We start from the raw sequence: 26,596 nt of genomic DNA on the forward strand, positions 1-26,596 counted from the left end.
CCGGAAGTGCCGTGCGTGTCACTGTGGTTGTAGTGTCATGTGACCTAGTCACATGATCGCACTATCCCTGATGGAGCTACAGGGAACGGGAGTGATACTACAGCCGTGCGCTAATTAGGGGGCGGTATTGGGACACATTGACTGGGTAATGTCCCTACACAGTAGCCTGCGCTAGTAAGGGGGCGGTACTGGGACATAAGGCAATGTCCACAAAGAAATGCCTGCGTACGTTAGGGGGTGTTACTGGGGCACAAGGGCAGAGCAGTGTCCCTATAAATTGCAACAGAACAAGAGGCATCCGGTATATATATCTCTATTCAGATATGCAGTATAAGATCATAAGCGGCCAGTTAAGGTGTGACATGTTGGGCAGAGTCCCAGAATGATGCCTGCGCGTCAGATCATTAGCCGTCTGAATCAGAGGTATATATATATCCATTGGAGTACAAGGCATCAGAACATCTAAGTCATAAATACATATGTAAACATATAATATTGAAATACAAGGCATCGGATTGTCTGCGTCAAAGATACATGTGTATCCATTAAATACAATTCATGGCATAATGGGTGACAGGAAGAAGAGACTGTCAAAGGTATACCCACTTGATTGTTTATCCCGGCTACTTAGTTACAAGTTGCATCGGAAGAGAATGACCGTGGAGCTAAGTAGACTGGGTTGGGTTGGACGAGGTAATCACCCAAGCGTCCATACGAGAACATAAAGCCAGAAGCTAGCACAGTGTTCTGAAGACGGGTAAGAACAGTACCACGAGATAGTGGGACACGGTTGAACCACGAGATGGTAGGTCGAGGACCTGGTGGTCTTGACTGCACCCTTTGGATGCTCAGCAGAGGTTTCTTGGGACCGTAAAGTGTGCTTTGCTGAAGTCACCATCCGCTACTGAACAGTTCTGGTCCTGTAAGGCTACTTTCACACTAGCGTTCGGGCGGATCCGTTCTGAACGGATCCGCCCATAATAATGCAGACGGAGGCTCCGTTCAGTACGGATCCGTCTGCATTATTTTTAGCATAGAACAGCTAAGTGTGAAAATAGCCTGGGACGGATCCGTCCAGACTTTCAATGTAAAGTCAATGGGGGACGGATCCGCTTGAAGATTGAGCCACATTGTGGCATCTTCAAACGGATCCGTCCCCATTGACTTACATTGAAAGTCTGGACGGATCCGCACGGATCCGCACGCCTCCGAACGGCCATGCGGACACCCGAACGCTGCAAGCAGCGTTCAGCTGTCCGCCTGTCCGTGCGGAGGCGAGCGGAGCGGAGGCTGAACGCCGCCAGACTGATGCAGTCTGAGCGGATCCGCCTCCATTCAGACTGCATCAGGGCTGGACGGCTGCGTTCGGGTCCGCTCGTGAGCTCCTTCAAACGGAGCTCACGAACGGAAACCCGAACGCTAGTGTGAAAGTAGCCTAAGAGAAGCACATGAAACAGATATAAAATACATTATGGAGGACTTGATATACAATTGGCCTAAAAATAATCCTTGTTTAGCCCGACCGGTTGTAGGGTACATAACCGACGGATCCAGGACATCTCTCTCTCCTGAAGCACCGCCTGGCGGTCCCCCCCTTGTCTAAGAGGAGGAATCCAGTCAATTACCTGGAAACGTAATTGGCTGATGGCGTGTTTATGTTCCAGAAAGTGTTCGACCAGAGGGGCATCAGTTTTTTTGGTACGGATGTTCAATTTATGTTGGCAGATCCATTCTTTGATTTTTTTGAATGGTCTGACCAACATAGCCGAGGCCACATGCACGAGAAGTGGCCTTGGATCTTAAACGTCTTCCCTGATGTGGGGTGAGTGAAGGTGGGACCTTTGGTGACGCTGCTGCATTGGGCACATGAAAGGCACGGGTAAGTGCCATTGATAGGGGAACCTGCTGATGGTGGTCTGGATTCCGGAGCCCTTGTTACTCCCAATGTTAGATATAACTAGTAAATCTCTGAAGTTTTTCGCTCTTTTGTAGGACATAAGTGGCACTTCTCTAAAGACATTGGGGAAATTACTGGCAAGGATGTGCCAGTGTTTATTGATGATTTTTTTGATCTCCCTGCTTTGGTGTGAAAATGTTGTAACGCATGGGATACGTTTCTGGCTGGAAGATTCTGAACACGCCTTAGGTGTCAGGAGATTATTTCTTGGGATCTCAGCTATTTTTCGGGTATGTGAGTCTAGGATGTGGGATGGGAAGCCCCTTGCCATAAACTTAGACAACATCTCGTGGAGTCTGTGATCCAATATGGATGGGTCGGATACAATCCGTTTAACTCTCATCAGCTGGGATCGGGGTAGGGATTGAATAAGACCTGGGGGATGGAAGCTATTGTACCTCAGAAAGCTGTTTCTATCGGTGGGTTTAGTGTACAAGTCAGTGGTGATTGCTTTGTCCCTTACCTTCAGGCAGACATCCAGAAAAGAGATCTCGGACTGGCTAGAGCTCAGAGAGAGAGATGCTGGAAACGCTGGTGTTGATGTCCCGATGGAAAGTTTGCAGATCTTCCTGTGTACCCTGCCAAATACAGAAGATATCGTCAATATATCTAACCCAGCAATGTTCGTGATCCTGAAACATTGCATGGGGGTATACGACCTTCTCCTCAAAGGAATTCATATAGATGACGGCGAAAGTAGGAGCTACGTTACACCCCATCACTGTCCTGGACATCTGTAAGTAAAATTGGTCCTCAAAAAGAAAATAATTACGCTTGAGGACTAAAGTTAGTAGGGACAGTATGAATTCCTGTTCCGCTGGAGAAAATTCTGCCTCTCTGGATAGGGCGGTCCTGACGCATTCAATGCCTGCGTCTGTGGGTATGTTGGTATATAGGCTCGTTACGTCCATGGTTACCAAGTATGGATTATTGTCCCCAAGTTGGACCATGTGGATTTTGTTTAAAAAAATCTGTAGTGTCCCGGATATACGACCTGCCACTCAGGGCATAAGGTCGTAGTAGGTTATCCAGTAATTTGGCTGCCGCCTGAAATACGGAATCACACCCCGAGACAATCGGTCTCCCGGGGGGATTCTCCTTGTCTTTGTGGACCTTGGGGAGTGTGTAGATAACTGGAATCCGAGGATATTGGGGAACCAGGTACTCAACCATTTTGTTCGTCAGGAGCCCATTGGCATGTCCCACAATTTCAAACAGTTCAGTTAGGAACCTCCTGGTGGGATCCTGGTCCAATGGTTGATAGGTACCATGTTCTCTCAATTGTCCTAGGATCTTGTTTTTGTATTTTAAACGGTCCATAATAACTATCCCCGAGCCTTTATCGGCTGGTTTGATAATTATGTTCCTATCCTGGGCAAGTTCTTTTAATGCACATTTTTGGCCCCTAGATAGGTTGAATCTCACCTTTTTCGTGGTTGATTCCTTTTCAAGTTTTGTTCATCTCGTCTTGGACTTCGGATATGTATTTTTCGATCATCTCGTATTTCTTCGGAGGCATATATGTACTTGGAGGCTTGCATCCTCTGGTTTGTGTTTGGAACGGTGAGGTGGGTAGTGGTTGTTCGTTCATCCAAATTGGTTTTTCGATATCCAGGTATGCCTGCAGTCTGATGGCACGAAAGAAACGGGACATCTCTACTGGCCGAAACAGAGGCAGAGGCCGACAAGGAGGGCGGGGAAGAAACACAGGAAGATGAAGACAAAATTTCCGTTCCCAGTCCTGGGACCCGATTCGAACCAGGTCCACGTACAGGAACTAAACACAGACCCCTGTAACTCGGAAGATCTGACCATCAAGTTATCCAAAAAAAAACTTTCTACAGACAAAATATCATCTCTCAACTTAGGCCTGGGGATTGTCCATACAAACCTCTACATTCCATACACACAGGATAAAAAGATGTCCCGTGTCTTTTCTGGATGTCTGCCTGAAGGTAAGGGACAAAGCCATCACCACTGACTTGTACACTAAACCCACCGATAGAAACAGCTTACTGAGGTACAATAGCTTCCATCCCCCAGGTCTTATTCGATCCCTACCCCGATCCCAGCTGATGAGAGTTAAACGGTTTGTATCCGACCCATCCATATTGGATCACAGACTCTACGAGATGTCATCTAAGTTTATGGCAAGGGGCTTCCCATCCCACATCCTAGACTCACATACCCGAAAAATAGCTGAGATCCCAATAAATAATCTCCTGACACCTAAGGCGCGTTCAGAATTTTCCAGCCAGAAACGTATTGTCATGGAACCATGAACCAGACGTACAACAGAGATGAGTGGAAATAAGAAGGCTTTATTGGAAATCAAGCCGTAGCAAAAGTCCAAACGGATGGCTAAACCGAAGCAGGGTCTTGCGTAGACAGAGGTCAGGAACCAGGAGGGTGGTCAGACGAAGCCAGGATCAGGAACCAACGGGGTAGTCAGACGAAGCCAGGATCAGGAACCAACGGGGTAGTCAGACGAAGCCAGGATCAGGAACCAACGGGGTAGTCAGACGAGGCCAGGATCAGGAACCAGAAGCAGCAGCAGTCTTAGAAGCATGTGAACACAGGAGGACCAAGCAAGGAACTGAAGCCACAGACCTTCTATATATATGAGCTAGGCATCCAGCTCCTCCCAGTGGGAAGGAGAAGCCGCAGGGTGGGAGGCTACAAGAAACCCAGAAACCAAGATGGCCGCCAGCACATGTCAAACGAAGGTAAGACCATGACAGTACCTCCCCCTCAAGGGCCCCTCCTCCGCGGAGTAAGGAACGGTTTCTGAGGGAAGCGTGCGTGGAAGGCTCGGAGCAAAGCAGGAGCATGGACATCTGCGGAGGGAACCCAGGAACGCTCCTCTGGACCATAACCACGCCAATGGACCAAAAACTGCAACCGACCGCGGACCAGGCGTGAGTCCAGGATATTGCTCACCTCATATTCCTCATGATTGCCCACTTGGACCGGACGGGGCCGAGGAACCGAGGAAGTGAAACGATTACACACCAACGGCTTCAACAGGGAGACATGAAACACGTTGGAGATCCGCATGCCAGGAGGAAGCGCAAGGGCATAGGCTACCGGGTTTACCCTGCAAAGCACTCGGAAGGGACCAACAAAGCGAGGCGCCAGCTTGGGAGTGGGCACTCGAAGGTTGAGGTTGCGGGTGGACAACCATACACGGTCTCCGACCTGGTAGGAAGGAGCGGGCGCTCGTCTGCGATCAGCCTGGAGTCTCTGGCGCTGCGCAGAGACCTCAAGGGACCTCTGGATCTGTACCCAAGAAGCACGTAGGACGGAAAGGTGATCCTCCACAGCCGGAGTATCCTGGGGAGAGAATACCTCCGGTAACACGGCAGGTTGGAACCCATAATTGGCCATGAAGGGAGACGTCCCAGAGGAAGAGTTCACCGCCGTGTTCCTGGCAAACTCAGCCCAAGGCAGGAGGTCAACCCAATTGTCTTGGTGATCGGAGACATAGCAACGAAGGAATTGCTCCAAGGCCTGATTAGATCGTTCTGCGGCCCCATTGGACTGAGGGTGGTAGGCCGAGGAGAAAGAGAGATGAATCCCCAACTGGGAGCAAAAGGCGCGCCAGAACCTGGACACAAACTGACTCCCCCGATCCGACACAATCTCCTTGGGCAAACCGTGCAACCGGAAGACCTCCCTGGCGAAAATCGTGGCCAACTCTTGTGCAGAGGGTAACTTCTTGAGAGGAACACAGTGGCACATTTTGGAAAACCGGTCCACAATCATGAGAATGACCGTATGGCCTCGGGATGCAGGGAGGTCCCCAGGTGTGACCATGGGCGCTCCCCGGTGGCTATGGGTTGCAAAAGGCCCAACGGAAGGTGCCGAGGGGACTTACTCTGGGCACAAACGGAGCATGCCGCTACATATGCGGCGATGTCGGAACGTAGAGAAGGCCACCGGAACAGACGTGAAACAGCCCAGGACAGCTGGTTCTTTCCAGGATGCCCCGCGGCCTTGGAGTTATGGTAGGTTCGCAACAACCGAGTGCGCAACTCCTCAGGCACAAAACACCTGCCGTTGGGTCTCCCAGAGGGAGCACCAGATTGAGCCGCCAAAATCTGCTCACCCAGGGGAGAGGTCAGGCTGGTGCGAATGGCGGCCAGGATCTGATTCGGAGGTATGACCGAAGTCGGAATCGACTCCTCCCCGGACAGCTCGGAGTACTGCCGTGATAAGGCATCCGCTCTGATGTTCTTGGAACCGGGTAGGTAGGAGACCACGTAATTAAAACGTGACAAGAACAGAGCCCATCTGGCCTGACGTGGTGTCAATCTCTTGGCCTCAGAAAGGTAGGTCAGATTCTTGTGGTCCGTCAGGATGAGAACCGGAACCACCGAGCCCTCGAGCAAGTGCCTCCATTCTTTAAGGGCCTGCACGATGGCCAATAACTCCCTGTCACCAATCTGATAGTTGCACTCCGCGGAAGACAGTTTCCGGGAGTAAAACCCACAGGGAAGCAGAGGACCCTCTGGTGTTCTACGCTGAGACAGAAGGGCGCCTACTCCCGTCTCAGACGCGTCCACCTCGAGGACAAAGGGCAACCCAGGGTTGGGATGCGACAGAATCGGAGCCGACACAAAGGCGGACTTTAGAGCCTCAAAAGCTCGGATGGCCTCGAGCGGCCAGACCTGGAAATTACTGCCCTTCCTGGTCAGATCCGTGAGAGGCTTGGCTAGCATGGAAAAGTCCCTGATGAACTTCCGATAATAATTGGCGAAGCCCAAAAAGCGCTGCAGGGCATGGAGACCACTGGGCTGGGGCCACTGTAAGACAGCCGAAACCTTCTCAGGATCCATGGAGAACCCCTCAGCGGAAATGATGTTACCTGGGATCGGTGAAATTCGCATTTCTCAAGCTTACCGAACAGCCTGTTCTCTCGTAACCGTTGCAACACTCGTCTGACATCCATAATGTGGGCCTCCATGGATTCAGAATATACCAAGATGTCATCCAAATAGACCACCACACACTGCTGCAACAGGTCACGGAAAACATCGTTGATGAATTCCTGGAAGACTGCGGGCGCATTGCACAACCCAAAGGGCATAACCAAGGATTCATAATGACCGGTCCTGGTGTTAAACGCGGTCTTCCACTCATCGCCCGCCTTGATCCTTACCAGGTTATATGCCGCCCTCAGGTCGAGTTTGGTAAAGACCGTGGCCCCTTTGAGGCGATCGAACAGCTCGGAAATCAAGGGTATCGGGTAAGCGTTCTTGATCGTGATGCGATTGAGACCCCTGTAATCGATGCAAGGCCTCAACTCACCGCCCTTCTTTTTCACAAAGAAAAATCCAGCCCCTGCCGGGGACGAGGATTTGCGAATGTGTCCGCGTGAAAGCGCCTCCCTCACGTACTCCTCCATGGCCTCATTCTCCGCTACCGACAGTGGATAGACTTTGCCACGAGGAGGAACGGCACCGGATTGTAACTCTATGGCACAATCGTATGGGCGGTGCGGAGGTAGGGCAACCGCGCGCACCTTATCGAATACATCCCGGTACTCTTCGTATTCAGGAGGCAACAGAGAGTCCGAGGAAGTACACAGCAACTTGACAGGCCCATGGATGCAACTAACCCCACACTGCGGTGACCATCAAGAGGATCTCGACCGATCTCCAATCGAAAGTCGGATTATGCTTCTGGAGCCAGGGGTACCCCAAGACCTCCGAGTAGTGTGGAGACGAAATAACCTGGAGACAGACCGACTCTCTGTGAACAGCACCAATGGCTATCCCCACTGGAAGGGTCTCATGAGTCACGTGTGGCGGCAGAAGGGGTCTGCCGTCTATCGCCTCAAGAGCCAGTGGGGAACCTCGAGGCTGCAGAGGAATGGAATTGGCGGCAACGAACACTCTATCAATGAACAAACCACCAGCACCAGAGTCCACCAACGCCTGGGTCGTCACCGAGCCCCCGACCCAGGAGAGGACAACCGTGATCAGTGGTTTGTCAACACGGGAAACCGGGGACGAGGAGACTCCACCCAAGATCTGCCCCCGACAGGACCTCAGGTGCGAGCGTTCTCCCGGACGGTTCGAACATGCCAACCGAAAATGCCCACCGAGACCACAGTACATGCATCGGCCCTCGCGTCTCCGGAGTGCCCTCTCCCCCTCGGACAGGCGAGCAAACCCCCGCTGCATGGGTTCACCCCCAGACAAGTCATCCCCAGGAGGCGTGGGAGGAGAGGGAGGCACGGGTGGGACAGCAAACGTAGGCGCCAATCTGTTAGGAGACCTCCGCAGGCTCTCCTTAAAGGAAGGTCTCTCCCTGAGTCTGGTGTCAATCAAAATCAGGAAAGAAATAAGAGACTCGAGCTCCACTGGTAGGTCCTTAGCTGCAACCTCATCCTTCAAGGCATCCGAGAGACCATGAGAGAAAGCAGCGACCAGAGCCTCATTATTCCAGCCCACCTCTGCTGCCAGGGTACGAAACTCAATGGCGTATTCAGCTACGGATCGTGAACCCTGTCTGATGGACATAAGGAGCTTCGCAGCAGAGGCAGCACGAGCCGGCACATCGAATACCTTCCGAAGAGAAGCAACAAAACCGGAAAACTCGGCAACCACCGGATTGTTGTTCTCCCATAAAGGGCTGGCCCAGGCCAAGGCCTTGTCCGAGAGCAGCGAGATCAAGAAGCCCACCTTTGATCTCTCAGTAGGAAAGGCATGTGGCAGCAACTCGAAATAAATGCCCACCTGGTTAAGGAAACCTCGGCACTGAGTTGGCTCTCCCCCAAAGCGCTGTGGAAAGGGGGCAGAACCGGTCATACCCCGAGACACCGCAGGCGCAGCAACAGGTGTCGGGGTAGACTCTGGCGCAACAACCGGGGCGGCAGTAGGAGCGGGCCCAGGAGCGACAACCGACCCATCGGCAACGGAAGCGAAATGAGCCGTGCGTTCAAGCAGGGTTTGCAACGCCACAGCGAACCGACCCAACAGGTGATCCTGCTGATCAAGTCTGGCAACCAGCGTAGGTAGCGAGGATGGCCCTGTACCGTCAGAATTCATGGCTTGGTCCTAATGTCATGGAACCATGAACCAGACGTACAACAGAGATGAGTGGAAATAAGAAGGCTTTATTGGAAATCAAGCCGTAGCAAAAGTCCAAACGGATGGCTAAACCGAAGCAGGGTCTTGCGTAGACAGAGGTCAGGAACCAGGAGGGTGGTCAGACGAAGCCAGGATCAGGAACCAACGGGGTAGTCAGACGAAGCCAGGATCAGGAACCAACGGGGTAGTCAGACGAAGCCAGGATCAGGAACCAACGGGGTAGTCAGACGAGGCCAGGATCAGGAACCAGAAGCAGCAGCAGTCTTAGAAGCATGTGAACACAGGAGGACCAAGCAAGGAACTGAAGCCACAGACCTTCTATATATATGAGCTAGGCATCCAGCTCCTCCCAGTGGGAAGGAGAAGCCGCAGGGTGGGAGGCTACAAGAAACCCAGAAACCAAGATGGCCGCCAGCACATGTCAAACGAAGGTAAGACCATGACACGTATCCCATGCGTTACAACATTTTCACACCAAAGCAGGGAGATCAAAAAAATCATCAATAAACACTGGCACATCCTTGCCAGTAATTTCCCCAATGTCTTTAGAGAAGTGCCACTTATGTCCTACAAAAGAGCGAAACGCATCAGAGATTTACTAGTTAAAGGGGTTGTCCAAGTTATGAAAAAAAATAATATAGCACAGAAAATCTGATATAACTGAGCTAAGCAAGTTTTATGCAAAAAAAAATATATATATTTTTCCTAATTTCCCTGGTTCTCTTCTGGCTCTTTGTTTACATGCAATAAAAACAATCTCTGCCCCTCCCCCTGCTCTGCTAAGGGAGTGAATACAAGAGCTGCCCTGGGTGACATGTCTGCCTGCTGGGAGACTCTGCAGCATGTTGTATGTGTAGGACTACATGTCCCATCTGTATAATGACACTGCTAATACACACAGGATCTTCCCCCTACCTTGTTGTGCAATGCTCTCTCTAGTAGATCAGCTCCAGTGCCCAGAATTGTCCCTGCTGCAGAGCTGTGCAGCTGAAGGGGTTAAGTATCCTAGCAAAGAGTAGACGGCAGTGAGGGGGGGCGTGGCCAGCACAGTGACGTCTCGTTTACAAGCTTGTAAACAAACATTATCGGCACAGGGAGAGAAGCTGACATCACAGGTCATGTGACCCTCAGTGAAATCTGAGAAACCAGCCACTGGAGATAAAGTGAGTGAATTGGAAAGCTGTTATATTTTCTTAGGTAGGAACATAGAAATAATAAAAAAATAACTCGGATAGCCCCTTTAAATCTGACATTGGGAGTAACAAGGGCTCTGGAATCCAGACCACCATCACAGGTTCCCCTATCAATGGCACTTACTTGTGCCTTTCATGTGCCCAATGCAGCACCGTCACCAAAGGTCCCACCTTCACTCACCCCACATCAGGGAAGACGTTTAAGATCCAAGGCCACTTCTCGTGCCAGACAAACTTCATGGTATACCTTATCAAATGCCCATGCGGCCTCGGCTATGTTGGTCAGACCATCCAAAAAATCAAAGAATGGATCTGCCAACATAAATCGAACATCCGTACCAAAAAAACTGATGCCCCTCTGGTCGAACACTTTCTGGAACATAAACACGCCATGAGCCAATTACGTTTCCTAGGTAATTGACTGGATTCCTCCTCATAGACGAGGGGGGGACCGCCAGGCGGTGCTTCAGGAGAGAGAGATGTCCTGGATCCGTCGGTTATGTACCCTACAACCGGTCGGGCTAAACAAGGATTATTTTTAGGCCAATTGTATATCAAGTCCTCCATAATGTATTTTATATCTGTTTCATGTGCTTCTCTTACAGGACCAGAACTGTTCAGTAGCGGATGGTGACTTCCGCAAAGCACACTTTACGGTCCCAAGAGACCATCTTGTGGTTCAACCGTGTCCCACTATCTCGTGGTACTGTTCTTACCCGTCTTCAGAACACTGTGCTAGCTTCTGGCATTATGTTCTCGTATGGACGCTTGGGTGATTACCTCGTCCAACCCAACCCAGTCTACTTAGCTCCACGTTCATCCTCTTCCGATGCAACTTGGAACTAAGTAGCCGGGATAAACAATCAAGTGGGTATACCTTTGACAGTCTCTTCTTCCTGTCACCCATTATGCCATGAATTGTATTTAATGGATACACATGTATCTTTGACGCAGACAATCCGATGCCTTGTATTTCAATATTATATGTTTACATATGTATTTATGACTTAGATGTTCTGATGCCTTGTACTCCAATGGATATATATATACCTCTGATTCAGACGGCTAATGATCTGACGCGCAGGCATCATTCTGGGACTCTGCCCAACATGTCACACCTTAACTGGCCGCTTATGATCTTATACTGCATATCTGAATAGAGATATATATACCGGATGCCTCTTGTTCTGTTGCAATTTAAAGGGACACTGCTCTGCCCTTGTGCCCCAGTACCACCCCCTAACGTACGCAGGCATTTCTTTGTGGACATTGCTTTATGTCCCAGTACCGCCCCCCTTACTAGCGCAGGCTATTGTGTAGGGACATTACCCAGTCAATGTGTCCCAATACCGCCCCCAAATTAGCGCACGGCTGTAGTATCACTCCCGTTCCCTGTAGCTCCATCAGGGATAGTGCGATCATGTGACTAGGTCACATGACACTACAACCACCGTGACACGCACGGCACTTCCGGGTACTAGTCTGATAACCGGAAGTGACGCACTGGCATACTTACACATGTCGGAATGCGCTCTGAATTCCAGGCCTTGCTCCGGCGACTGGGCCCGCCCACCACCTGCACCACATGACTCCCACCCACCTACCACAGTACACCAGGGAATACTTAAAGATGGCGCACCCCACATGCAAACAAGCGCCGGCTGTATACCTAGTGTGGTCCTCAGAGTGGTGAGTCATTTACCGATGCCTTAATGCCTGAATATTTTGCAGTGTAACTTGTTATCCTGTACTCGTCCTCGTATCCCAGAAGCCTCCTCTGCCTCGTGATATTCCATCCTTAGAAGGTTTATTATGCACTCCTAGGAGTTCTTTCCCCTCTTATCTCTACTATGCACTGTTTCATGTTGTCTCAGTCCTATTTGAATGGTGTGACGCTTGGGACTAACCGGTGGCAGCCCTTCTGCCGCAGGTGCGCCCCGACTGCCCCGCCATCCAAATCTAGCCTTTATATGTAGCTATATGGCTTGCTGCCATAACAGGAAAAAAAAAATTCTATGCCACAATAGATGTCTCATTGGATGTACTGTTGTGCTCTGGGGCAATTGTTTTTTCCGTTGGCCACAGTGCACACCACGTACAGTATCAGCACTCTTGTATCTAGCACATTTGCACCCAGTGCTACTGTATAGAATGGAGCGCCTTGGAATATGTATGGCATATGTGATTTTAACATTACCATATAAAACGTCCAGAGAGCCCCCTCTCTCTTTTTCATGTTATATTTTTAGCTGTATAATCATGTATTTGTGCATCTATTTATATCATCATGTATTTTTGATTTCTATGATCACCATATGAATTTTTTCTTTCTGTACATTATGTCTTGTCAGCCTGATGAAGGGCGATTATTACGCCTGAAACGTTGCAACTGACAAACCACCTATTCCGGCTGAAATAACATGAAATAAAATGATTTAATTATCACCAACAAAGGAGTGCTTTCTAAATATTTGTGACACTTACAAGTTCTGGAGGTGGAGCTTTAGAACACAACCCGGACGTGCACCCACCCTCGCCATTCTATGAATAGAGTGCTGTGGCCAATTTTTTTGTAAAACAAAAATCCACCCCATTTGGCATGTTTTCCCCTCTTCCCACTGAATTGTATGTAATAAGTGGTACTATTAGACAGTACAAAAGATTTTTATTTATTTTTTGCAATTATTTTTCATTAAAAAGCATATTTGCACTGAAAAAAAAACTTTTATGGGATTTTTTTTATGAATTATTTATTTTTTACCACTTAATAGTCCCACAGGGGGACTATAACAAACAGTATTTTGAGTGATTGAAAATGGAATGCATTATCCCTATAATGCATTGCATTTTAATAACAATGCTATTTTAACATTGAGAGGCACAGAGGCTCAGCCTGCAGAAAATCACTACAGCCAGGACCGGGGCCTACATCGGAAGCCATGTAGGCTTCACACACATCGACACCCCGAGATCGCATTTGCGGGGTGTCGATGAGAGACAGAGAGAGTCCTCTCCCTCTGTCACCGCTTTACATGCGGCGGGCGCCATTCCCCACAGCATGTAAAGTGTTAAACAGCCCGGATAGGCACTCCTGCAAGAGCTGGGCCTCCGCTCCCCGCTCTATGGGTCCCCGTAAAAAAGTGTGGCCTTTAGTGGCCGCCGTAAAAACACGTAATGGTGGTCACTAAGGGATTAATAGAAAAAAAAATACTTGAGAATCTTCCTCTGTCTAAAGTTTCTTCTATTTAATCAGATATTAACTTTTTTGTTTTATCATGTAGACCTCAATCGTATGAAATTTGTTGGACCATTTCTTCGCATGTCTGGAGCCTTCTACATAAGACGCACATTTCACGGGGATAAACTTTACTGGGCTGTGTTTTCAGAGTATGTGACGACTATGCTGCGGGTTAGTTCTTTTTTTTCCCAATTATTGTGATATACATTAACATTTGTCCATTAGCCTTATGTCCAGTTACACCAAGACATCTAACAGCTTTGTTGAGCCTTCCATATGTACAATCTTACAGAGAGTACATCCTCTCAGCTATGTCTTAAGGTAAGCACTGCTACTGAGTGGGAACTACTGTTTGTGTATGATTTTATTACACATGTAACTTGCTTCTGCACATGTTAGAAAGAGGAAATAAGAAGCCCAGAAACGAGGGAGCACCCACAATGTCATACAGACAGCCAATCAGCAGTTAGCCAGCCTGTGATGTCACAGCCCTATAAAAAAGTCTCCTCTGGACCGGTCTCCGGCATTCTCCCTCCTTAGTGCAGGGAGAGATGTTACAGGCACTAGGGACAGTGATTAGGAAACAGTTTATTCACAAAATATTACTACTGAGCAGTTCAGGTACAGCTAAGAGATAGTGTAAGGATAGATTAGGGAGGCATTATCCACACTATAGGGAAGAGAGCAGAGACAATTGAACAGTGTAAAGTTTGGCTAATAGGGACTATTCTATTACACCTTGCTGCACTAATTGGGGTTAAAAGTGTTCTAATATTACTGATTTTAGTTCTGTTATTGGGGTGAAACTCTGGTCTGATACTGCAGATTTTTCTTTGGGGGGGGGGGGGTTCACGTTCTTAATCGTGTAATTGGGGTGAAATTTCAGCTTGATACTACAGATTTTAGGGTGCTCACATTCTCTTATATATAAGTGCATCCATTCATCCTCGTCTTGGAGGTGAAATTGCAGCCTGATACTGCAGATTTTAGGGTATTTATACTCTTTTTCACATAATTCAATTATTTAATACTTAATTGTGTAATTGGGGTAAAATTGAGGCCTGATACTACAGATTTTAGGGTGCTCATGTTCTGTTATATATAAGTACATCCATTCATCCTTGTTTCAGGGGTGAAATTGCACCCTGATATTGCTATTTTACTTTTACAGTTACTGTTACAGTACATTATGTCCGACTGACAGGTACCAGGCCCTTCTAAGGGAAAGAACAGTGGCCCAAATGTTCCTGGAGCTGGCAGAAGTAGCAGCAGAAGAAGGGGAGGGGGGGGTGGTGGTAGCAATAGTCAAAGCGGCAGGCCAGTGCTGCCTGTGTCATCCAGTGGTCCTGTTTTCACCAACAAACTAGCTGTCCTTGATTGAACGATTGACTGAGTCTTCAATATCATCTCAAGCAACATCAGACACCCCCAGCCAGGAGTCGGTGGGTTCCTCCGGCACCAAGCACTGTGGCCCTACCTGTACTGAACCTGCCTCTTTCATCTTTTGTTCCTTTTGCTCTCAGCAGAATGTAGCTCTGTTTGCTTCCCATAATCTATTAGTCATGATGCTCCTGCTCCTCGACATCGAGGCGATTGCAAAAAGACAACAGTATGCGTGCACACATCCAATGGAGCAGAAACTGGTACTACAGTCCCTCCCTTTCCATGTGGTTGACATCTTTCAGAGAACTGATGGCTTGTGCCGAGCCAAGGTGGAGAGCCATCATTACTTCTCCAAAAAGGTTGTACCAGCCATGCACACATATGTTGAATATAAGGTGTGCCAGTCTTTGAGCCTGTTAGTGTTTGCTACAGCTCACAGCTGTGCTGACATATGGAGCTGTAGCTATGGTCAAGGACAATATACTGTACGTCCTTTACAGTGCACTAAATAAATGTGGTTCCTGCCCAGCCACACCAGCAACTTAGCAAGGTGACAGCACTGCTGCCTCTGCATTCTAAATCTGTGAGTCCTGCGCCAATGTCATCCTCTGCCTCCTCACACCGAGGAGAAACTGCTCTGCGTCCTTCAATAGGAAATCGAATCCTGACTCTCTCCTCACCAACTAAAAACCAAAACCAACAGGAACGGGAAGAACATCATGTTGGTGCTGCGTCAAGGGCTGACCCCTGCATGGCACACATATTTAATCTGGTTGTAAAGCGGTTCCTGAAATCTTCCACCCAACTGCAGGACATCTTGAAAATAGCCAGGAAACTATGAATACACTTCAGCTACTCTTACCCGGCAATGGGTGGCTTTTCTGCACAAGTGACAGAAGAGGATCAGGAGGAGCTAGAGGGAAATGAGGAAGACCAGGCAGATTACCCGACACATCGTGGCAGTGTGCAGTGTAGATAGAGGCAGGGAGTCCCTTCCTTGCACAAATGGCCAGATGCATGCTAAGTTGCTTGCGTAGTGACAGCTGTATTATCACCATTCGGCAGAAGGATACTACTGGTTCTCCACCATGTTAGACCCTTGCTAATGCTCCAAAATGTGGACCTTTTTTCCACTTGCTGAGAAGAAGAATAAACTCAACTACTAACTAGACATCATATGTAGTCAGTTGGCCCCTGCCTATGTGCGCCATCGCCCATCCTCCCGAAGGTGTGTCCCTCTGGGCTCACTTTCCACTGTTACATATGACAAGCGGTCATAGGACCCAAAAAATCCCTGTATGGGGTCTCTAACTGATATTAAAAATATATATTTATTAATTATTAGTTAAAAATAGTGAAACACAAATTCTAATAAGGAATTATGATTTAAAACTGTCAGATTACGGTAGAGATAGTTTATATGTATTTGTCTCCTGTAATAAACTATCTGCTGTTGCTAGAGTTAGCAACTGCTGTATGATAGTTACATGGAGTATATGCTGATCTGTATTCCTGTCGGGGTATTTGGTACAGGAATATCCTCAATGCAGGGAACTCAATGGAATGTAGTCATATGTGACTAATTGGACCAGGAGTGCATATACCTAACACTGTATGTTCCACCCCTCATTGGTGGGCCAGTTGGGATAGATAACTTTTTATTTCATGTAGATTTTGCTGTAACACTCAGTGCACCGTGTTCATACCCAGTAACCACTTATTTAGTGGACTGTTTGTCTCAACCCTTCAGACGCCGCAGTGTTAAGCTGTCACTCATTGTCTTAGAGGAGGTTATATATTGTTGCTGAGACTGGCAATATTGTACACCAGTCAGCACGAACTCTCTCTCATATGTGCTGGCAGTCGATTTGTTATCACAGTAGCTGAGTGCTATAAGTCACTGTTTATATACAATTCCCTCTGGAGTACACCTGTTGTTGCGATGCAGCCATGCTGAGACTTGCTGAATTATAACATAGCACCTAGGCAGGCACCTGCTGGCTGGTGTGAAAAATCCTATATTCCCCTGCTATTGCTGTCTTCGTAAACTGTCTAAAACCTATGCACTAACCTCTGGCACCCCTCCCGACATGTTTCGCCACTGCTGTGGCCACGTCAGGGAAGTGGGATCCTATGACTGCTTGTCACATGTATTACTACTTCCCGAGGGTCCCTAAATTAGGGCGTGTGGTTGTTTCACTTTCCACTGTTATCGCTGCTGGAAAGGGGTGGGTGGGCAGGAGCAGCACCTGCTCAATCAGCAGCAACTTAAGTTTGGAGACTCTAATGAGCACTTTTCTTCACCTGCCTACTGAAGAAACCACCCACCAGCAGTAGTAAGACATAGAACAGAACTTGAACCAGCAGGTGGTGGCATACTTGGACTGCACCCTGCCACCTTACATTCAAGATCCCCTGGACTACTGGGCAGCCAAACTTGATTTGTGGCTGCAACTGGATGTTTGCCCTGGACAAGCTTTCCTGCCTGGCCAGTAGTGTGGAATCAGAGCCGGTGTTAAGTGCAACGGGGGGGGGGGGGGGGGATAGGGGGGGGGGGGCATAGTAACCCCAAGGGGAACTCGCCTTTCGACCTAAAATGTGGAGGACTGATCATTGTGAAGATGAATCAGGCATGGATCAGCCAGGATTTCCACATGCCAGCCACTATTCTGATGCTGCCACCCACCTGATGCCGCGCTCCTGCTGCCACCCACAGTTTTGTGCTGTTACTGCTACTGCTGTTGCCCTCCACCTCCCACTCTGTGACTGGAACACTATGTTGACTCCTCATGCAGTCGCCACCCTCACCACTCTGTGACTGGGCCATTGTGTTGACTCCTCATGCGGTAACCACTCTACCCACTTAGTGACTGGACCACTGTGCTGACTCTTTATGTGATCCCCAAAACGCAAAGCGAGTAAACGTCCGGTATTATTGCTGTCCTAGACCAACTAAACGTATAGACCCAAAACTAGACTCAGAACAGCATGAACTATAGAAATACAAAATCTTTTATTGGACATACATTTGTTAAAACATACATATCCATATACATAATCAGCATACAACCACACAGGATAATCTCTACAGGTCTGTTGTAAAATATAGTAATAAATAATCCCAAACTGTGCAGAGTAGTACTCAGTCACAGCCCACAGTCAGCATGTATAAAGTGCTTAGTGCTTGAACTAGAAAATGACCTGGGGAAAACATACAATACAAGTAAATACAAACCAAGCAGTCCTGGATCCCAACACGTGTCCCGCGTTCGCTTCCTCAAGGGATACTGATGATGTGTGTCAACTGTTCATATATAGTCTGCAAATTAACTAAAATGGGGGTCACCTGGGCTGCAGATGGAGGCTAATAACGAGTAACCGGAAGTGGGATGCGCTCCACACTGGAACGCATCATCACTTCCGGTTCGATCGGTGTCCGGACATTTAACTTATTTCTATTCCACTGCTAAAGCTGAGCAGTGACCATACTCAATTCTTTGCAGAAGACCTATATGTACTCCTACTCAGTATACAGGGCAACCCAAAAAATTGCAACCCAAGATAGCCTAATAGTGCAGAAAGAACATTATTAATAGATTAAAAACACAAAAAAGTCAAAGAGATGCACACCACTTAGACCTACAGAGGAAAGCTTAAAGCCTCATTCAGACCAAATGGCATAACCGTGTTCAGCTCAAAAATCCATTTGACCTCCTTTTGAGTGAGGACTTTTTTCCAATTACTACAATAGGCGGGAGGGGAGGTAATTGGAAAAAATTCCTCGCTCAGAAGGAGGTCAAATGGATTTTTGAGCTGAACACGGTTATGCCATATGGTCTGAATGAGGCTTTAAGCTTTTCACCATTTTTGGGGTAGTCCAATAATGTCTGTATTTCATTTTTTAGCGAATGAATTCCTCTGTAGGTCTAAGTGGTGTGTATTTATTTGACCTTTTTAATACACAGTTTTGTGTTTTTAATCTATTAATAATGTTCTTTCTGCACTATTAGGCTATCTTGGGTTGCAATTTTCTGATGGCTGCATTTGGCGATATACACTCACCTAAAGAATTATTAGGAACACCATACTAATACGGTGTTGGACATAGAAACATAGACTGTGTCGGCAGATAAGAACCATTTGGCCCATCTAGTCTGCCCAATATATCTGAATCCTATGAATAGTCCCTGGCCCTATCTTATATGAAGGATAGCCTTATGCCTATCCCATGCATGCTTAAACTCCTTCACTGTATTTGCAGCTACCACTTCTGCAGGAAGGCTATTACATGCATCCACTACTCTCTCAGTAAAGTAATACTTCCTTATATTACTTTTAAACCTTTGCCCCTCTAATTTAAAACTGTGTCCTCTTGTGGTAGTTTTTCTTCTTTTAAATATGCTCTCCTCCTTTACCGAGTTGATTCCCTTTATGTATTTGGACCCCCTTTTGCCTTCAGAACTGCCTAAATTCTACGTGGCATTGATTCAACAAGGTGCTGATAGCATTCTTTAGAAATGTTGGCCCATATTGATAGGATAGCATCTTGCAGTTGATGGAGATTTGAGGGATGGCACATCCAGGGCACGAAGCTCCCGTTCCACCACATCCCAAAGATGCTCTATTGGGTTGAGATCTGGTGACTGTGGGGGCCATTTTAGTACAGTGAACTAATTCTCATGTTCAAGAAACCAATTTGAAATGATTCGAGCTCTGTGACATGGTGCATTATCCTGCTGGAAGTAGCTATCAGAGGATGGGTACATGGTGGTCATGAAGGGATGGACATGGTCAGAAACAATGCTCAGGTAGCCCGTGGCCTTTAAACGATGGCCAATTGGCACTAAGGGGCCTAAAGTGTGCCTAGAAAACATCCCCCACACCATTACACCACCATCACCAGCCCGCACAAGGCATGATGGATACATGTTCTCATTCTGTTTACGCCAAATTCGGACTCTACCATTTGAATGTCTCAACAGAAATCGAGACTCATCAGATCAGGCAACATTTTTCCAGTTTTCAACAGTCCAATTTTGGTGAGATTGTGCAAATTGTAGCCTCTTTTTCCTATTTGTAGTGGAGATGAATGGTACCCGGTGGGGTCTTCTGCTGTTGTAGCCCATCCGCCTCAAGGTTGTGCGTGTTGTGGCTTCACAAATGCTTTGCTGCATACCTCGGTTGTAACGAGTGGTTATTTCAGTCAACGTTGCTCTTCTATCAGCTTGAATCAGTCGGCCCATTCTCCTCTGACCTCTAGCATCAACAAGGACTGCCGCATACTGGATGTTTTTCCCTTTTCACACCATTCTTTGTAAACCCTAGAAATGGTTGTGCGTGAAAATCCCAGTAACTGAGCAGATTGTGAAATACTCAGACCGGCTCGTCTGGCACCAACAACCATGCCACGCTCAAAATTGCTTAAATCACCTTTCTTTCCCATTCTGACATTCAGTTTGGAGTTCAGGAGATTGTTTTGACCAGGACCACAACCCTAAATGCATTGAAGCAACTGCCATATGATTGGTTGACTAGATAATCGGTTGACTAGAACAGGTGTTCCTAATAATTCTTTAGGTGAGTGTAAGTATACATAGCGAATAACAGTGTCCGCTGAGGAGTTAATAACACGGTCCGCTGAGGAATTGTGCATAATAAGAAGTATCAGCAGGGAAACCGCATAAATGGCGAATACAAAGTGTTTCCACAATCACAGAAAAATAATGGAAAGCGCAAAGATTCTTTTGCATCTAATGGACATATTTATCATTGGATTCCACCCGAGTAGGGATATATGTGTATAATGTGTAGTATGAATAGGGGTGATTATTCTAATCACATACATGTCTGTATAAGATATGCTTCACTTTTCACCTTTATCACGTTTATCACTCTTTATCACATTTATCACACGGTCTGTGAATTCATACTTGTTTTGTATTTTATATATAATTATTCGATTTAAGCACTTTATGTTATTTGGATTATATTTATATAGGTGTTCTCACTGAAGTGTATACCTATGAATACTTGAATACTTGAATAATCTATGCCCAAATTAGAAAGCATAGCACCGCTTGCGCTCCAGTGTGGAACGCAATATGCATTAATCTAGTTCATGTTCAAATTAGAAGGCGGAGCATTGCTTGCGTTCCAGCGTGGAACGCACTATGCATCTAGTGCGTCCATGTGATCTACTGTTATGCTGGGCTGGGACGTGGGAGGTGGCCGCTTCGGCTGGCTCTGGGAGTGATGCGTTCCACGGTGGACCGCATACCGGATATTCGGTTCTTGGATGTGGTGCTCTGTGGAGCGGTCCTCCCTGGCCTTGTCCTCGCCGTCTCCTCTCACGCCCTGTGTATTGAGTAGGAGTACATATAGGTATTCTGCAAAGAATTGAGTATGGTCACTGCCCAGCTTTAGCAGTGGAATAGAAATAAGTTAAATGTCCGGACACCGATCAAACTGGAAGCGATGATGCGTTCCAGTGTGTAGCGCATCCCACTTCCGGTTCCTCGTTATTAGCCTCCATCTGCAGCCCAGGTGACCCCCATTTTAGTTAATTTGCAGACTATATATGAACAGTTGACACACATCATCAGTATCCCTTGAGGAAGCGAACGCGAAACACGTGTTGGGATCCAGGACTGCTTGGTCTGTATTTACTTGTATTGTATGTTTTCCCCAGGTCATTTTCTAGTTCAAGCACTAAGCACTTTATACATGCTGACTGTGGGCTGTGACTGAGTACTACTCTGCACAGTTTAGGATTAATTATTACTATATTTTACAACAGACCTGTAGAGATTATCCTGTGTGATTGTATGCTGCTTATGTATATGGATATGTATGTTTTAACAAATGTATGTCCAATAAAAGATTTTGTATTTCTATAATTCATGCTGTTCTGAGTCTAGTTTTGGGCCTGACTCTTTATGTGGTTACCACATCACCACTCTGTGACTGGCCACTATGTTGAGTCCTCATGCGGTTACCACCCTCCTCTCTTTGTGGCGGGGCCATTGCATTGTCTCCTCATGCATTTGCCACCCTCTCTACACTGTGACTAGGCCACTATATTGAGTCCTCATGCAGATGTCACCCTCCCCACTATGATACTGGGCCACTATTTTGACTCCACATGCTGAAGCCTCCCTCACCACTCTGTGACTGGGCCACGAATGTCCTTGTGTAGCTTTGTTGACATCACCATTTATTTTACCCTACTTCTGATCTGTCTGAGGGACAGAAAAATGAAAAACACAATGGATCCTCTCTTTGGGACATCCGTAAGGACTCTATCACATGGTCCCTATTTTGCATTAGGATATGCTCATGATTTAGAATCCAAATGCAGGAGTGAGTATAAAACACAGAAGACATGCAAATATTCCAATCACGTGTCATCTCTTTTTTGGATCCACTCCAGGTTTTTTTTTTGCTTTTTCCTTAGCAATAGCGATGGATTGCTGACCGTGTGAAGCCAGTGGCTAAAAACACAGGATCTATTTTCTTGGGATTGTCCTTGTGATGGATCACAAGAAGGGGAAAAATAATTAGTGAACTCAACAAACTTACTGCAGACACCCTCTCCTCTCTGTCATGGGGCCATTAATTGTATCCGCATGTAATAGAACAGTTTTTGCAAAAGGAGTGCGCTCTATCACTCTATAGTAGAATATTGGGCCACTGCATAGTTCCTTATACCCAACGCTAACGTTTACCTGTAAGGTTGAGTTCACACTTGAGTTACTTGGTAAGTCTATCCAGTTCAGCCTATTATCCTGCAGGCTGATCCCGAGACAGGCAAAAAAAAAAACTGAGGTAGAAGCCAATTTTCCTCATTTTAGGGGAAACATTTTCTTCTCAACTCCAATCAGGCAATCAGAAAAACTCCCTGCATTAACAACCCTTCTCTGGAAATCTAATAACTATAACCTGTAATATTATTACACTCCAGAAATACATCCAGGATTCTCTTGAACTCTTTTAGTGAATTCACAATCACCACCTCCTCAAGCAGAGAGTTCCGAGTCTCACTGTTTTTACTGTAAAGAATCCTCCTCTATGTTTGTTTAGAAACAATTTTTCCTTATACAGGCAGAGGATGTTTCTTCATCACAATCCTGGGTATAATTAGATGATGGGAGAGATCTGTGCTGGCGCCGCTGCCCCTAACTGCAGGCACGGGTGCTGGGCTCCCTCTTTTTCCTCCTGCCACCATGCTGACAAACATGGCAGCAGGTAGCTTAACTATACTATGTTCCATGCCAGAGTTTCCTTCCTGCTGGAGACCTGCACTGGTGTTTGAGCTTGCGTGGGTGTGTCTCTCTTCACCTATGAGGCAGCACATACAGGCCCTCTGTCTCACCAGCCTATGGCTGGATTGCTGCAGGTATTTAAAGGTGCTTCCTACCACAGGAAGATGCGTGAGCAACCTCGTGGTTTTAGCTTGTCTATCTCCAAGTGCTAAGGTGTCTTTCTTGTCTGCTTCACTGTGTACCGGACCTTGCTTATTATACTCCTGGACTTTGCCTGTTTGCCGCCTGCCCCTGACCTTGGATTTTGTTTATGTACTTTGTTTACTGCCTGCCTCTGACCACGGACTTCACTTACTGACCTTGATTGATCGCTGCCTGTCCTGAACCGGAACCTCCTGGCCACGCACATCCCCTCGGTGCTTGCATTGGATACCCTGACCCCCTGGTCAGCTGCCACTTACTCGGTGACTGCTCTGGAGTGTCACCCGACAACTACCCTAATGGCTCAAGCCTATCCCCACCATCAGATGCTCTAGTGAAGACCAGGTAGATGATTAGTTACCCCCCTCCAGAGTGCAACCAGTCAGTGGCGCAGTGGGTCCACACGCGCTTGCATAACACTGGCCTATAGTTTACGGGCTCTGTTATTGACCTTATGAATACTGACACCATATTTACTAAGCGCCAAGCCTGTGGAACACTCTCCCCCGTCAGTATAGAATTTTAAACATCAGAGATAAGGGTCTGGCTATGACATTACTTAATTATCTTAGAATATAGAGGTGTATGCCATTTGGACCCGTGGAGTTGTCTATTTTAATATTTTTATTACACTGCTGAACTTCCTCATTCATACAGGGCACTTTTAAGGGGGAGTTTACGTTTACAATCTACATTTCATCTGACAGTTCATTTTCCTCAGTGAATACAGTGGAGAGAAAAAATATTTTAATAGATTTACTTTCTCGTCATGGCTGTCTGGAACTCCCCCCTCATCATTCTGTAAAGAGTTGCTTTTACCTGTCTTTTACATATTCTAATATTTTCCTTACAGTTTTTCAATGCTTCCTCGCTACCTGCCTGTTTTAGTGATTTAAAAGCTTTATTTTTGTCATTTATTGCCCCCTTTATATTTCTATTTATACACATGTTGTTGTTTTTTTTTCTTTTCTTGTTCCAGTTAGTGAGGCTAATGGCCTCTCTTAGCTGGTCAAATTTAGCTTTTTGGAAGTTTTGTCATTTTTGTGTCCTGAAGAAACACTCTTTTGAATGATAATGATAATTGGAAGGTTATTATTCTATGGTCACTATTTCCCAGGTGTCCCCCGACCTGCACATCTGTTGTTCTGTCAGGTCTATTGGTTAGTGCTAAGTCCAGTATGGCCGTCCCTCTAGTCGGGTCCTGAACCAGTTGGGAGAGGTAATTGTCTTTGATTATTGCCAAGAACTCATTTCCTTTATGAGTACCACAGGTTTCAGTTTCCTAGTCTATATCTGATAGTATAAGTCTCCTATAATAACCACCTCATTATGATTTGCCGCCTCGTCTATTTCCCTTAGTAGATTTTCTGTGGACTCTGGTATATCAGGTGGCTTATAAGAAACTCCTATCAGTATTTTATTGTTTTTGCCTCCATGTATTTCTACCCACAGTGACTCCACATGTTCATGTCCCTCACTTATATCTTCACAGAGTGTGGGCTTTAGACAGGACTTTACATAAAAGGAAACCTCTCCCCCTCTCCGGTTTTGACGATCATTTCTAAAAAAACTGTAACCGCCCAGTCATAGCTATCATCCAGCTGTGTCTCAGTTATTCCCAATGTCATAGTCCTCCTCATATATCACTAATTCCAATTTACCAACTTTATTGGTCAGGCTTCTGGCATTAATAATATATACATAGTACATAGGGGCAAATTTATTAAGACCAGCTATTTAGACGCCGGTCTTAATTGTGCCTGTGCTGCTGGAGGAAGCGACTAAGTTATATTGCTTCCTCCAGCAGAACAGGCACAATTAAGACCGGCGTCTAAATGGCTGGTCTTAATAAAGGATGTGCGACTGATGTCCTGCCCTCTTTCACGCCCACACCACGCCCCCCTTTTTAGACTGGTTGGGAAAGTGGCACAAATTTTGTTGCAAAATGGCCTGCGACAAAATCTGCGTCTGATATATGCCACAATAGTAACGTATATCAGTGCATATATGGGCCCCATAATACTGTACATAGCATTGTTGAAAAGTCTATTAACACCAGGCTCTGACCTCTTCCTTCTCATACTGTACCAGTTTGCTATGTGGCTAGTGGTGTTGCCACATGGACCGCTGTGGAATCCTGCTGAACAGACTAAGCACCTCTAGCACTGTCAGCACTTTTGTCACGGATGATCCGCGAGAATATTGAACCATCCTCACAATATTATCAATATTACTATCCCTTACAGATCAATGGGCCTATTAAACAGTCCTTATTTCCATAGGAGCCCCCAGAGCTTACAATGATTACTCAGAGCATCTCCTTCTATGTACCCAGAGAACAAAAGGGTCAAGGTAAAACTGGAAATGGACTGAATGCTAACTTCATTTCGGTGTCCTCTACAATTAACTGATCAGACTGTGGCTATTTGTCTGCATCCCTGGTAAATAAGAAGTGTGAAGTCAGTTTCCTGAAAAGGAAGTTACCTGGGTGAAACTATAGACAGTCAGGCACCGCGATCTGAGATATGATTTTTACCCTTTTTAAGAGAGACCTTGCATCTTATGGACATAAATATGATGTCATCTTGTCCCTCAGAATTCACTGGACATTTACATGACAAACATAACTCTAAGAGATGCCTAGGTAAAGTTATGGCGTTACCCCATCATAAAACAGGTTATAATAGTCATATTTGATATCACTGAACTCCATATTTTGTGGGGAATGTGAATCTGTGCCTGTTACTTATGTACAGCGGAGACATCCCAAGATATGGCACATACCATATGTCCCAGCAGGCGGACTCTCAATTCCCCACCTTGATTCTGTGATCCTTATAACAAGGGTCTAGAATCTGCTAAAGGAGTTCCCAACTTTTAACAACACCTGAAGAGGGCCTCAGCCAGAGAACCCGTGGGCTGTAGGCAGATTTGGATTTTATTACACTCTGGACAAAGGTTTCTTGGACTTTATCCCTGCAACGGACTATTTCACCAACGGACATCTTTTCTGCATAAAATAAGTATTTTCTTTCTTTTTTCCCTTTTTGTTTATTGGACTATACTTTCCTTAATCACTGCACATATTGAGAAGTCATTTCTCTAGCCATATGCCTGCTTTCAAACACTGCAAAAACTTACCCTAGCTAGGGGTGGGCGATATTGGCCATATACAATATAAATTTGTGCCACGATATAGATTTTGAGCATATCACCTATATCGCCGGACCGCGATATGATCGCGCTCTATACGCGCACCATGTTCT

At 46.6% G+C, this 26,596-nt stretch overlaps 1 protein-coding gene across 4 annotated transcripts in view; it reads left to right on the forward strand.

Annotated features, from left to right (window-relative positions):
- The window catches only part of LOC122935744 (dihydroxyacetone phosphate acyltransferase-like), a 477,317-nt gene that overhangs the window by 65,265 nt on the left and 385,456 nt on the right, over window positions 1-26,596 (forward strand). For all 4 annotated transcript variants that reach the window (XM_044291607.1, XM_044291609.1, XM_044291610.1 and 1 more), the window contains exon 5: window positions 13,529-13,656. In XM_044291607.1, coding sequence (XP_044147542.1) covers window positions 13,529-13,656 — 128 coding nt within the window. The remainder of the gene's footprint in view (window positions 1-13,528; window positions 13,657-26,596) is intronic.

Source organism: Bufo gargarizans, chromosome 4 (assembly GCF_014858855.1).
Source record: "Bufo gargarizans isolate SCDJY-AF-19 chromosome 4, ASM1485885v1, whole genome shotgun sequence".
Taxonomy (NCBI): domain Eukaryota; kingdom Metazoa; phylum Chordata; class Amphibia; order Anura; family Bufonidae; genus Bufo; species Bufo gargarizans.